Source organism: Dendrobates tinctorius, unplaced genomic scaffold (assembly GCF_039654945.1).
Source record: "Dendrobates tinctorius isolate UK_male_01 unplaced genomic scaffold, ASM3965494v1 ptg000038l, whole genome shotgun sequence".
Lineage (NCBI taxonomy): Eukaryota > Metazoa > Chordata > Amphibia > Anura > Dendrobatidae > Dendrobates > Dendrobates tinctorius.
The window spans coordinates 24,773,517-24,786,795 of NW_027361706.1; the positions used below are offsets into that span (position 1 = coordinate 24,773,517).

The following is a 13,279-nucleotide window of genomic DNA, read 5'->3' on the forward strand; positions in this document are numbered from 1 at the left end:
TCCATCCCACTCAGGGGATCTTCACTCCTCCACTCACTCTGTCAGACTGACTAAATCCTAAACTCTTCCCGCTCTTTTGGTGCAGACTAAACTCCACCCACCTCCCAGCATGCTTCGTGTTCCAAGCAGGGAGCCACCAAAGGGTGCTTTGCTACACTACTATGTTGTGTGGGATGCAGGTGTTGGAGCATGGTCAGGTGTCTCCACCTTACCTAGATGGTGGGGTACCACACCTCAGGAGGAGGTGCAGTACCTCTGTGGCGACTGAACCCTCAGGGGCGCCACACTAGGTGTCATGATCCAGGTTGGATCTGACAGAGTAAATGCACAAAGTAACCTTTTTTCCCCTTGGCTGTGTGCCAAAGGTGGTTTTGCCCCCCCGGTGGCCATTTGGGTCATTGCACTGTGGTGATGTCAGTTGTAGGTTTCCCCCCCGGTGGCCATTAGGGTCATTACACTCTGGTTATCTTAGTTTGTGCACGTAATTATGTAACAGGTGTGATAGCTCTATAAGAGAGTATCAGGTGTGTTAATCACTGTTGGTGATAACGTATTCATTTGCAAGCAAGCCTGGGTGAAGGATGGAGCTAAAGGAGAGTCACGGGCAGCTCAGTGAGAGTCCGAGAGTGTCAGCTATGGTGTCTGCAAGGAGGGCTGGCATGGCGTGGTGGAGTCGCAGTTATGGTGTCAGCAAAGTGTTCAAGCATGGATTGGTGGCGTGGCGGCTATGGTGTAGAGCTGCACTCAAAATGCTGGACGTTGTTGGTGAGAGCTGGACTCAAGCATGCTGGACTTTTTGGCAGAAAAGCTGGACTCATTGGCGGGATTCTGTTTCTGGACAGCTGCACGCAGGTGTGGACTCTGTTTGCTCCAAGGCTTCACTATGATGCTGAGAAGGTCCGTTTCTGGACAGTGCACCCAGATGTCGGATACGGTGGAGGAGAAGATGCACGCAGGTGGTGGGCTCTGTTGCTGGGAGCGTAAGCAACAGAGCAAAGCTAAGTGGTGTTCCCCTGTTTTGTCTCTTTTCCTTATGTGTGTTTAGTGCAGTGGTGGGATTAGTTTCCGCACCGACCAATTCCCTAGCGAGGGTTTAGGTGCAGGGCGAGTCAGGGTTTTGAGGTTCCTGATCGTCGCCTGGTGCGGAACCGGCCTAGGGAACGCTAGGAGTGTAGAGACACTGACTCGGGAGTGCAGGAGGTCTCCACGTTCCCATTCCCTATCGCAGGGCCACCATTGTTATTGTTACCCAGGTTTTCCCCATTCCCTTTGTCTTATTGTTTTAGTTACCGGCCTGCGGGCCGTGTCACATAGGACAATTACACGTGCCGCGTCCTGTTGTATCAGTTACCGGCCTGCTGGCCGCGTCAATCAGGATGGGGCACGTGACACTAGGTTTCAGGCAAATTCATAGATCTTTCTTTTTTTATCGGCTGTTAACGTGAAAGAAGAGACTTTAAGAAAATGGATAAAAGTGAATTGAATACAGTTATAAAGTACCTTTACCAGAAAGGGATGTCTACAAAAAGACTTATGATGATATGATGTAGACATTGGGTGCACTGTATGAAATTGCACACAGTTCACTGTTCAGAATACAAACATTTTGTACAATCCCATTCAATTGTTTTCCTAAATCAGACCTGGTCAAACTGTGACCCACGGACCAGGTCAGCCAAAGTGCTGGATACATTGGTGACTCAAATCATGCGGCCGACCCCTGCCCTCAGTTAGAAGATATGAGTGAATACAATGATTCATCCCGAGAGACTTAAGTCCACCATACACATTAGATTGAAGCATCATTTTGGCCGATCATTCTGCCAGCAGCCTTCTCAACTGACTCTGCCATACAGATGAGTGCTCGTTTGGTTGAGCACACCTGTGTTCTCTATCAGAAAGTCGCTAGATAACATGTCAGCTGGCGGCTTGTCTCCGGGAGAACAATGCGATTGGCAGTCAAAAATCCGACATGTCCTATCAACATCTCCTTGTGGAAGCATTATAATGTGTGTGGGGGCATCATACTCTGTGTGGGGGCTGTGGGGACTTCATACTCTGTTTAGGGGGAACCAATATTGTGTGTCAGGGCTGTAGGGACACAATACTGTGTGTGGTGGAGATTTGGGGGCATCATACTATGTTTGGGGGCATCAAACTGTTGTGGGGACTTCATATTGTGTGTGGGTGAGTGTTGATCAATGTACATCTATACTTATTAACTATATCTAAGGGTGAATAACAGGAGCAGTATAATTTATAAACTTCATAAGCAAAGCATCACAGAAGATAAGCATCCAGCAAAACGGCAGTTATACATGGCATGGAATTAACATTCATCTTCTCTCTTCACACAGGTAATCAACTAGCCACCCTGCATGTATTTACTCCATTCACTGCCAGCAAGCAGCCTGAATGATACAACTTCCCACCTCTGCTGCCTCTATTTCTCTGCTGTAATATATCCAAATGGTAATCAACTGAGCCACCCTGCATGTATTTACTCCATTCACTGCCAGCAAGCAGCCTGAATGATACAACTTCCCACCTCTGCTGCCTCTATTTCTCTGCTGTAATATATCCAAATGGTAATCAACCGAGCCACCCTGCATGTATTTACTCCATTCACTGCCAGCAAGCAGCCTGAATGATACAACTTCCCACCTCTGCTGCCTCTATTTCTCTGCTGTAATATATCCAAATGGTAATCAACTGAGCCACCCTGCATGTATTTACTCCATTCACTGCCAGCAAGCAGCCTGAATGATACAACTTCCCACCTCTGCTGCCTCTATTTCTCTGCTGTAATATATCCAAATGGTAATCAACTGAGCCACCCTGCATGTATTTACTCCATTCACTGCCAGCAAGCAGCCTGAATGATACAACTTCCCACCTCTGCTGCCTCTATTTCTCTGCTGTAATATATCCAAATGGTACAACTCCATACTTCTGCTGCTTGACCATTTTGCTGCATATTTAAATGTGCTTGCTAAAGCTTTGGTATAATTCATTTGTTGCACTGTATGTAATACTTACTGCTTTAGATCTGTGACTGGGGCCTTTCTAGATCTTATCAGGTGGAAGGTGCTATAGCATTTTGCCACATCTTGGTCTAGTGCCTTTGATCATCTAACCATCCCCTGGTGTGCTGGCCCCAGCTGCCAAATTATACCCAACCATCTCCCACAATCCCTCTCTCCTGACCCTGTAGTGTGGCCTATATATGTAGTAGTTGCTAAGGGGAAGCACGCAGTGTGGGGTACAGCACGCAAGCATCCCATAAGCAAAGCATCACAGAAGATAAGCATCCAGCAAAACGGCAGTTATACATGGCAGTTAGTCAGGGCAGGAGTCAGGTAACCCACACCTTGCCTTCCCCTTTAGGCCGGTTTCACACTAGCGCATTTTCAGCGCGCGCACGGCCGGGGGTAGCTCCGCCCCCGATCCGGCTCTCTGCCCGGCGTGCCCGCCCCTTCCTTGTAGCGCCGCCTCCTAGCGGACAGCGGCGCCTGCGATCGGCGCACCCTATCTTTAGCATAGGGTGCGCCGATCGTGCGCAGGCCGTGCGCTAGTTGCGCTTTGACCTGCGCTGCGCACTTTTGACGGTGCGCCGTGCGCGCCAAAATCAAACTTTTCGGATTTTGGCGCGCAAGGCGCACCGTCAAAAGTGCGCAGCGCAGGTCAAAGCGCAACTAGCGCACGGCCTGCGCACGATCGGCGCACCCTATGCTAAAGATAGGGTGCGCCGATCGCAGGCGCCGCTGTCCGCTAGGAGGCGGCGCTACAAGGAAGGGGCGGGCACGCCGGGCAGAGAGCCGGCTCGGGGGCGGAGCTACCCCCGGCCGTGCGCGCGCTGAAAATGCGCTAGTGTGAAACCGGCCTTAACCATGTGCTTTATTTTTATCCTCCTGTGTTCCCTTGCCATCCACATTCATCACCCTATCCCCCCTCCATCACGACTCATACACATCAGCCCCTCTATACTTCCCTCTCCCATGTACAGCTCCCACACACTCCTCACCTTCCTGAGAAACCTCAGCCCATCTTGCCCAAACACATCGCAGAAAAAAACTACTTACAATTCCAACAACTATTGGCTCTTTATCTTCCTTCTCCTACTGATTTCAGGGGACATCTCCCCCAACCCTGGTCCACCATCCCCCAACCTCGACCCCTACCCTACCTCATATCGAAACCACAATAATCTGATTAACATTACTTGCACTCCCTCATCTCAATCTTTTAATTGTGCCCTCTGGAATCCACGGTCTGCTTGTAACAAGCTTCCTTTCCTACACAACTACTTTCTGAACAACTCTCTTAATCTGTTGGCCCTCACTGAAACCTGGATTCAGGATTCTAACACTGTCTCTCCTGCTGCCATTTCCTACGGTGGCTTACAATTCTCTCACTCCCCGAGACCCACAAACAGACCTGGTGGTGGAGTTGGCATACTCCTGTCCCCACAATGCACTTTCCAGGTCATCCCCCCAGTCCCATCACTCTTATTCCCTTCTTTTGAGGTCCACACCATCAGGCTCTTCCGTCCCCTCTCCCTCAGGGTAGCGGTCATATACCGGCCCCCAGGCTCACCCACCCTCTTCCTTGACCACTTTTCAGCCTGGGTGCCACACCTCATGTCCTCAGAACTACCAACCCTCATCCTGGGAGACTTCAACATCCCCATTAACAGCCCTAATTCCACATCTGCATCCCAGCTTCTATCACTAACCACCTCTCTAGGCCTCTCACAGCTTTCAACCTCTGAGACACATAAGGACGGTAACACCCTTGATCTGGTCTTCTGCCGGCTCTGTTCAATCTCCCACCTAAACAACTCACCGCTTCCACTCTCTGACCACAACATTCTCTCCTTCACGCTCACAAATTCTCGCCCACCCCAGCTCATTCCTACCTACCACACAGTCAGAAATCTACAAGCTATTAACCCTCAGACACTTTCAGATTCCCTACACTCATCTCTGTCCCCAATCTCCTCTCTTTCCTGTCCTAATCTGGCTGTTCATCACTACAATGACACTCTTAGAAGCACCCTTGACCAAGTAGCTCCCCTCACCCTCAGAACCTCCAAACACAGAGTAAAAGAGCCCTGGCTCACATCGCAAACTCAACTTCTCCAGCGATGCTCCAGGAGTGCTGAACGCCTATGGAGAAAAACCCGCACACCAGAAGACTTCATCCACTTCAAATTTATGTTAAGAACCTATAACGCTGCCCTTCACCTTGCCAAACAGACCTACTTCACCACCCTGATCTCCTCACTAGCCAACAACCCCAAGAAACTTTTTGACACTTTTCACTCCCTCCTCAGGCCAAAAGCACAAGCCCCTATCACAGGCATTTGTGCTGATGACCTGGCCTCCCACTTTACAGAAAAAATAGATAATATCCATCAAGAAATCTGCTCCCAACCACCAAGTGCTGTGACTCCCATCCCTTCCTACATCTCCCCTGGCTCACTGTCCACATTTGATCCCATAACAGAAGAAGTCTCCAGACTCCTCTCTTCTTCTCGTCCGACTACATGCACTACCGACCCCATTCCCTCACATCTCCTTCAGTCTCTCTCTCCAGTCGTCACAACCCACCTAACTACAATCTTTAATCTCTCCCTCTCCTCGGGCATTTTCCCATCCTCCTTCAAACACGCCATCGTTACTCCACTACTAAAGAAACCTGCTCTCGACCCATCCTGCACAAACAACTACAGACCAGTCTCCAATCTCCCCTTCATCTCTAAACTTTTGGAACGCCTAGTTTACTCCCGCCTTACCCGTTACCTCTCCATTCACTCCCTTCTAGACCCTTCACAGTCCGGCTTCCGCCCCCTACATTCGACTGAAACTGCACTCATCAAAGTGACCAATGACCTTCTGACAGCAAAACGTAACGGTGACCACTCTCTGCTCATTCTTCTTGACCTATCTTCAGCTTTCGATACTGTTGACCACCATCTCCTACTCTCTAGGCTCCAGTCACTAGGCATTAAGGACACTGCACTCTCCTGGTTCTCTTCCTATCTCTCTGACCGCTCCTTCAGTGTTTTGTTCTCTGGCTCCACTTCATCTCCTCTTCCTCTTGCTGTCGGGGTACCTCAGGGCTCAGTCCTTGGCCCCCTTCTTTTCTCTCTCTACATGGCCCCAATTGGACAGACCATCAGCAGATTTGGCTTTCAGTACCATCTTTATGCTGATGACACACAACTATACACGTCTTCCCCCAACCTTACCCCCGCTGTACTACAGAACGCCAGTGACTGTCTGTCCGCAGTCTCCAATATCATGTCCGCTCTCTATCTGAAACTCAACCTCTCCAAAACTGAACTTCTTCTGCTCCCGCCGTCTACTAACCTCCCTAAATCTGACATTTCCTTCTCCGTGGGTGGTACCACAATAACACCCTGGCAGCAGGTGCGCTGTCTGGGTGTTATGTTTGACACCAATCTCTCCTTTACATCCCATATACAATCCCTTGCCCGCTCTTGCCGCTTACACCTAAAGAACATCTCTAGAATCCGCCCTTTTCTCACTATGGAAACAACAAAAACCCTCACTGTTGCATTGATCCACTCTCGCCTGGATTACTGCAACGCTCTATTAATTGGCCTCCCCGTCACTCGACTATCCCCTCTCCAGTCCATACTCAATGCAGCAGCCAGGATCGTCCATCTGGGTAATCGGTACTCGGACGCGTCTGCTCTTCGCCAGTCCTTACATTGGCTGCCCATTCATTATAGGATCCAATTCAAAGTACTTGTTCTCACCCACAAAGCTCTCCACAGTGCGGCACCCCCTTACATCTCTTCTCTCATTTCTGTCTATCGGCCTAGCCGATCGCTGCGCTCTGCAAACGACTTTCGACTAACCTCTGCACTAATCCGTACCTCCCACTCCCGACTCCAAGACTTCTCCCATGCTGCTCCTATCCTCTGGAATGCTCTACCCCAAGAAATCAGGACTATCAACAATTTGCATAGTTTTAGGCGCTCCCTCAAAACACACCTGTTCAGAGCGGCCTATCACATTCACTAATCAAAGTCATTCTCTGTGTAAGTGTGCGTGCGTAGCCCATTCACTATCTCCATCCATCCTTCACTCCTGCAAGATGGCTGGACCTTCATTGTAAATACACCATTGTAAATACACACCTGTACTCTGTATCTCCCTCACCTCATTGTAGATTGTACGCTCTCACGAGCAGGGTCGTCTTATTTCGTCTTATTTTGCTTTAATTATTGCATTGTTAGCGTTGTTACTTATGACTTGTGTTTTGAAACTGTTAAACTGTAAAGCGCTGCGGAATATGTTGGCGCTATATAAATAAAGATTATTATTATTATTATTATTATAAAATGCAGTCAATTATTTAGTTTTGATTCGCTGCTACAGGTAAGAATACAAGTTACAGTTAGCCCTGTGGTAGCATGTACTGTATGAGCACTAGTTTCTGCTCAATATACTAAACTCTGCTCAATATTAATTGATAAATATTAATATAAAATAATAAGAAAAATTTAGTTCAACCATTAGTTCCTTAACAGTCAGGTTCTCTCATAAGACCACTTGGGAAAAATAATTGCCCACTCCTCTACTAAATCTGTGGACTAGGGCATTTTGCTGTTAACCTGCAGCATGGATTGGCCGAAGTCTAAACAGGGTCCTGGTCTGGCTGCAAGTCTATCATCTACAGTTCAGAAGGCAATGATATAGGATTCTACGTGTTTGGCTCCCACTTTGTAAGTGGTGTCCTTGGTAGCAGGACCCTGCAGGTTTGACACAATTTTGCAAAATTGTGGCCAAAAAAGTGCAATATGACTGTGACGAGTTAATAAACCCTGAAGAAAATATCTTTAATGATAATTGAATTTATATATGAATTACCAAGCTCTTGATCCTTAATAAGACTTAGGATCACACCGGGCTTTTCTTGGATATTAAAGCACAAAGCATCACTCTTCTGAGGAACATTTATCACAAAATGAGGGTCTGAATCAACTGTAATACACAAATGATGAAAAAGCATAGAAGTAAGTAAGCATAATAAATACCTTATGGTCACTTATGGCAAATTTGTAAATATGGAAATCAACTAATTGGGAAGGTGCACATCAATGTTTGTCCATGCCAAAGATGAACTGAGTGCCTGTACTTGGATTAAACAGTCTTTCCAGCATCCCATAGATTGGAACTACTGCTGATAGTTGGTACCTGCCCTGAGTGATTGGGCTCAGCTCCTGTGCCTGCTCCATACAGTTATACCCACTCCAAGACAGACATATACATCATAGAGAGTGAAGAAGTTAATTAATTCAAACTACAGTTGCACTCAAAAGTTTACATACCCCAGCAGAATTTTTGCTTTCTTGGCCTTTTTTTCCCGAGAATATGAATGATAACACCAAAACTTTTTCTCCACTCATGGTTAGTGGTTGGGTGAAGCCATTTATTGTCAAACTACTGTGTTTTATATTTTTAAATCACATTGACAACCCAAAACATCCAAATGACCCTGATCAAAAGTTTACATACCCTGGTGATTTTGGCCTGATAACATGCACAGAAGTTGACACAAATGGGTTTGAATGGCTACTAAAGGTAAAATCCTCACCTGTGACCTGCTTGCTTCTAATCAGTGTGTGTGCATAAAAGCTGAGTGAGTTTCTGGGATCCATAAATCCAAAGGGAGTTCGTAGCTATTTTCCGCACTGCCGCTTTAGACAAATTCCAGGAGAACGCTGTATGATTGCAGTGGTTTTATTATACGCGTTTCAGGGGTCTCATGCCCCCTTCATCAGGAGGTACCACCTGGGATCCAGACAGACTCTTGCATCTTTTATTCAGCCACTGACGTTTCTGGATTGTGAGTCATGAGGAAAGCAAATTAATTATCAACGGATCTACGGGAAAAGGTAGTTGAACTGTATAAAACAGGAAAGGGATACAAGAAGATACCCAAGAAATCGATAATGCCAGTCAGCAGCGTTCAAACTGTGATTAATAAATGAAAAATCTGGGACTCTGTAAAACAAAACCACATTCAGGTAGACCAACAAAAATTTCAACCACAAATGCTAGGGAAATTGTTTGGGATGCAAAGAAAAATCCACAAATAACATCAGCTGAAATACTGGACTCTCTGAAAACTAGCAGTGTGGCTGTTCCAAGATACATAATAAGGAAGAACTTGAGGAAAATTGGGCTGCATGGTCAAGACTCCAGAAGAAAGCCATTACTGCGCAAATGCCACAAAGTATCTCGCCTACAATACGCAAAACAGCACAGAGACAAGCCTCAAAAATTTCTGGAACAAGGTAATTTGGGGTGATGAAACGTTACATTTGGAGAGAGGTCAACAAGGCCAATGACGAAAGGAACACCATTCCTACTGTAAAGTATGGAGGTGAGTTGCAGATGTTTTGGGGATGTGTGAGCTACAAAGGCACAGGAAACTTGGCCAAAGTTGAAGGAAAGATGAATGCAGCATGTTATCAGCAAATAATGGAGTCAAATTTGAAATCATCAGCCCAGAAGCTGCATATGGGACGTACTTGGACATTCCAACATGACAACGATCCAAAACACAAGGCTAAGTCGACCTGTCATTGGCTACAGCAGAACTAAGTGAAGTCTCCTGACCTCAATGTCATTGAGATACTCTGGGGAAATCTTAAGAGCTCATGCTAGGCAGCCCAGGAATTTAGAGGAACTGGAGGCTTTTTGCCAAGAAGAATGGGCAGCTTTACCATCTGAGAAAATAAAGAACCTCATCCACAACTACCAAAAAAGACTTCAAGCTTTAATGATGTTAGAGGGGGCAATACATGGTATTAAGAAATGGGGTATGTGAGCTTTTGATCAGGGTCATTTGGATGTTTTCGGTTATCATTATGATTTAAAAAGCGAAAACACAGCAGTTTGACAATAACTGGCTTCACCCAACCACTAACCATGAGTGGAGAAAAAGTTTTGATGTTATCATTCATATTCTCTGAAAAAAGACAAAGAAAGCAAGGGTATATAAACTTTTGAGCACAACTTTATCAGATCTTGTTCACGCAAGTAGTAAAGATAGACTTCAATGTCAGCGTTAGAGTAAACTGTGTATCACTTTATTAGATCTTTTTCATAAGAGAAGTAAAAGTACAGGGTGGGCCATTTATATGGATACACCTGGGTGGGCCATTTATTAAAGTTGGATCCAAAATGGCTGACTTCAAAATGGCCGCCATGGTCACCACCCATCTTGAAAAGTTTTCTCCCTCCCATATACTAATGTGCCACAAACAGGAAGTTGATATCACCAACCATTCCCATTTTATTTAGGTGTATCCATATAAATGGCCCACCCAGGTGTATCCATAAAAATGGCCCACCCTGTAGATTCCAGAGTGGTCACTGCCTTAGCATCCAATATTATCTAATATTAGACATGCACAATTGCAAAGGAAATGGTGAAACATTCATCAAAATTAACACAGACATGACCCATTTGAAGTATTTGTCAACAGCACAATATCTACAAGTGGGGAAAGCAATGAGAGCATGACAGCTAGTAAACATTGCAACATGGTGAACCCACATCAACCATATATTAAAGAGAGGGACATGACCACATGAGCAAAATGTGAAATCATAGTAGGAACAGATTGTAAATTATATATCAGCGTGGCTGAGTGGCTACAGTCACAGTTCAGCACACCGTGAGCCTCAGCACTTTGATTTACAGGTGGCTCTGTGGTGCATCTGTGTGAGCTGTCAATCAAAGTGCTGGGATGAGCTTAGAGCTGCCGCCCACTGTGTACTGAGCAGTGAGGGTAGGTGCACACATTCAGGAATTCGCATCGCTTTGGACACAGCACATGTCCGCTGCGTCCAAAGTGCTGCCTGCTTTTGAACGCAGTTGAATCTTGGATTCACCACGTCCAATACATTTCACGGGTGAAATTTATCTTGCGGAGACTCGTGTCTCCGCAAGAAAAATAGACCGTGCGGCATGTCCATTTCTGCAGGTGAGCCACGGGTATCTCTGGACGCATAATGGGCATGGGATTTCTTGAAATCCCATCCACTATGCTGTAACATCTGGACACTGCGGGTTGGACGCTGCGTTATTGCACAACGTCCAACCCGCAGCAACTCTGGATCTGTGCACATACCCTGACTGTAACTGCTGTGGGCACACCTCTATGACTGAAAACCAGCGGCTCCCAGGTGAAATAAAGCTTACTTTCTTACAGGAGCTACTGTACACTTTAAGTAAGGGGGCTAGGTAGCATTGGAACACTATTAACCTTCAGATTAATGTTTGGGGACGTGAAAGGTTCCTGGTAAAGGGATTGTCTTGTCCAGGACTAAACTACTGATGGCCTCTCTGTGAGAAAGGACATCAGTATGAGATCGGTGAGGATCGACACCTGGCACCCTGACTGATCTGATGAAATTTGCTCCAGTAGAGACCTGAAATGAGTGATGTATGGGGTGTTACACAGCAGCTGCCACTGATAATTACTGTTTCTGAGCTCCCATTTGAATGGTAGAAATACAGCAGGACTTGGCAGAAGTCACTCAGCAATGTAGGAGCTGCTCTGTCCTGCCCCGTACATCACTAATATCTGACCATTGAAGCAAATACGTTGATCAATGGTGGTGCCAGGTGTCGGATCTTCACCGATCTCTTTTTGATGACCATTCCTACAGATAGACCATCAGTAGTTCAGTCCATGACAATTCCTTTAACCATTAATATATGAAAAAAAATTTCTGTGAAGGTTATCCACATAGCCTTTAGATATAAAGAATATCTTACCCCAATTTTGTAACCGTGACCTTTTGGCAAGAAAATTGTGTCCTGTTAAAAGAGTGATAGAAACCGTTGGTTTATCATGATAGTTTGATGGCATATGACTTATGACATATTTTACTGTTGCATTTATCTATTCTGCTTAATTTTGTATAACAGTCTTGCAAACCGCATGACAAGTTATGTTCCATGCAACTAAGATAAAATAAAGCGCAGTAGTGGTGTACAGGCTCAGAAGCAGGACACGCAATTGTTCACAGATTGGAATTATGTTGGTATATAGAGGGGTCTACATGTATTCATTTTTATGCATGATCTTAGGGTTTAATTAACAGTAGGTGACTGGTCTGTTCCAATTTATTTTATGTTTCTGGCCTGGGGTCTGAGTTAAAGGGGTTGTTTAGTGAAAAAAAGTTACCTTTTCACAGGACAGGTGATAACTTGTTGATCAGTGGAGGTCCAACTGCTCTATCAGGATGGGGAATTTTTATCAGTGCACATATGAGACCTGAGCTAAACTCATGCCCTATGTGGCTAGGCTCTGTGCTCAGCTTTTCCAGCATCCCCATAAGGAATAACTAGGCATTTGACTTGCCACTTCATTTTGTAATGGGGATAAAAGTTTCCCAATCTGCCACTCAGTGCGAGCCCCAGTGGTCGAACACTTACCGATCATCAAGTTTTCACTTTTATTTGGACACATCGAGCAAACCAAGAATAATCATAATAGGAAAATGGTTTGAATGCTTTGAAATTTTCTTTTCTGATATCCAAAAAATGTTGTTACACTTCAGGGTGATGTATAGCAACATTTCGGGTAATGTACCCTTGGTCATGCTATGAGTAAGGTATGTGTGGAATGTCCCTCTTGGATGAAAAAAGTGCAAAAATCAAGCAGTGGATTTAGATGAATGCGGAGTAATTTAACTGGTCTGTCTGGGGTTTGAATTAATTCAGAGGCTTTGCTCTGGAAAGAGAATTTTGGGGAGCTATTTATTATAGCATAACTATATATGTTGCACTATAGATGCCACAGTTTTTTATGACCACTTAACCCCTTAAGCCCCAAGGGTGGTTTGCACGTTCATGACCGGGCCAATTTTTACAATTCTGACCACTGTCCCTTTATGAGGTAATAACTCTGAAACGCTTCCCTGGATCCCAGTGATTCTGACATTGTTTTCTCGTGGCATATTGTACTTCATGTTAGTGGTACAATTTCATATAACTTGCGTTTATTTGTGAAAAAAATGGAAATTTGGCGAAAATTTCGCAATTTTCCAACTTTGAATTTTTATGCCCTTAAATCACAGAGATACGGCACACAAAAAACTTGATAAGTAACATTTCCTACATGTTTACTTTACATCAGCACAATTTTGGAACCAAAATTTTTTTTTGTTAGGAAGTTATAAGGGTTAAAAATTGACCAGCGATTTCTCATTTTTGCAACACC

General features: G+C 45.3%; 1 protein-coding gene across 5 annotated transcripts in view; it reads right to left on the reverse strand.

The window, feature by feature from the left end:
* LOC141088278 (inter-alpha-trypsin inhibitor heavy chain H3-like) overlaps positions 1-13,279 on the reverse strand; it is a 91,995-nt gene that overhangs the window by 11,886 nt on the left and 66,830 nt on the right. For 3 of the 5 annotated variants that reach the window (XM_073574291.1, XM_073574292.1, XM_073574290.1), the window contains 2 exons: positions 11,830-11,871; positions 7,905-8,018 (listed from right to left, as the gene is read on the reverse strand). The exons of 1 other annotated variant lie outside the window; for it this stretch is intronic. In XM_073574291.1, the coding sequence (XP_073430392.1) occupies positions 7,905-8,018; positions 11,830-11,871 (156 nt within the window). The remainder of the gene's footprint in view (positions 1-7,904; positions 8,019-11,829; positions 11,872-13,279) is intronic. One more of the 5 variants, XM_073574293.1, reaches the window with a different exon arrangement.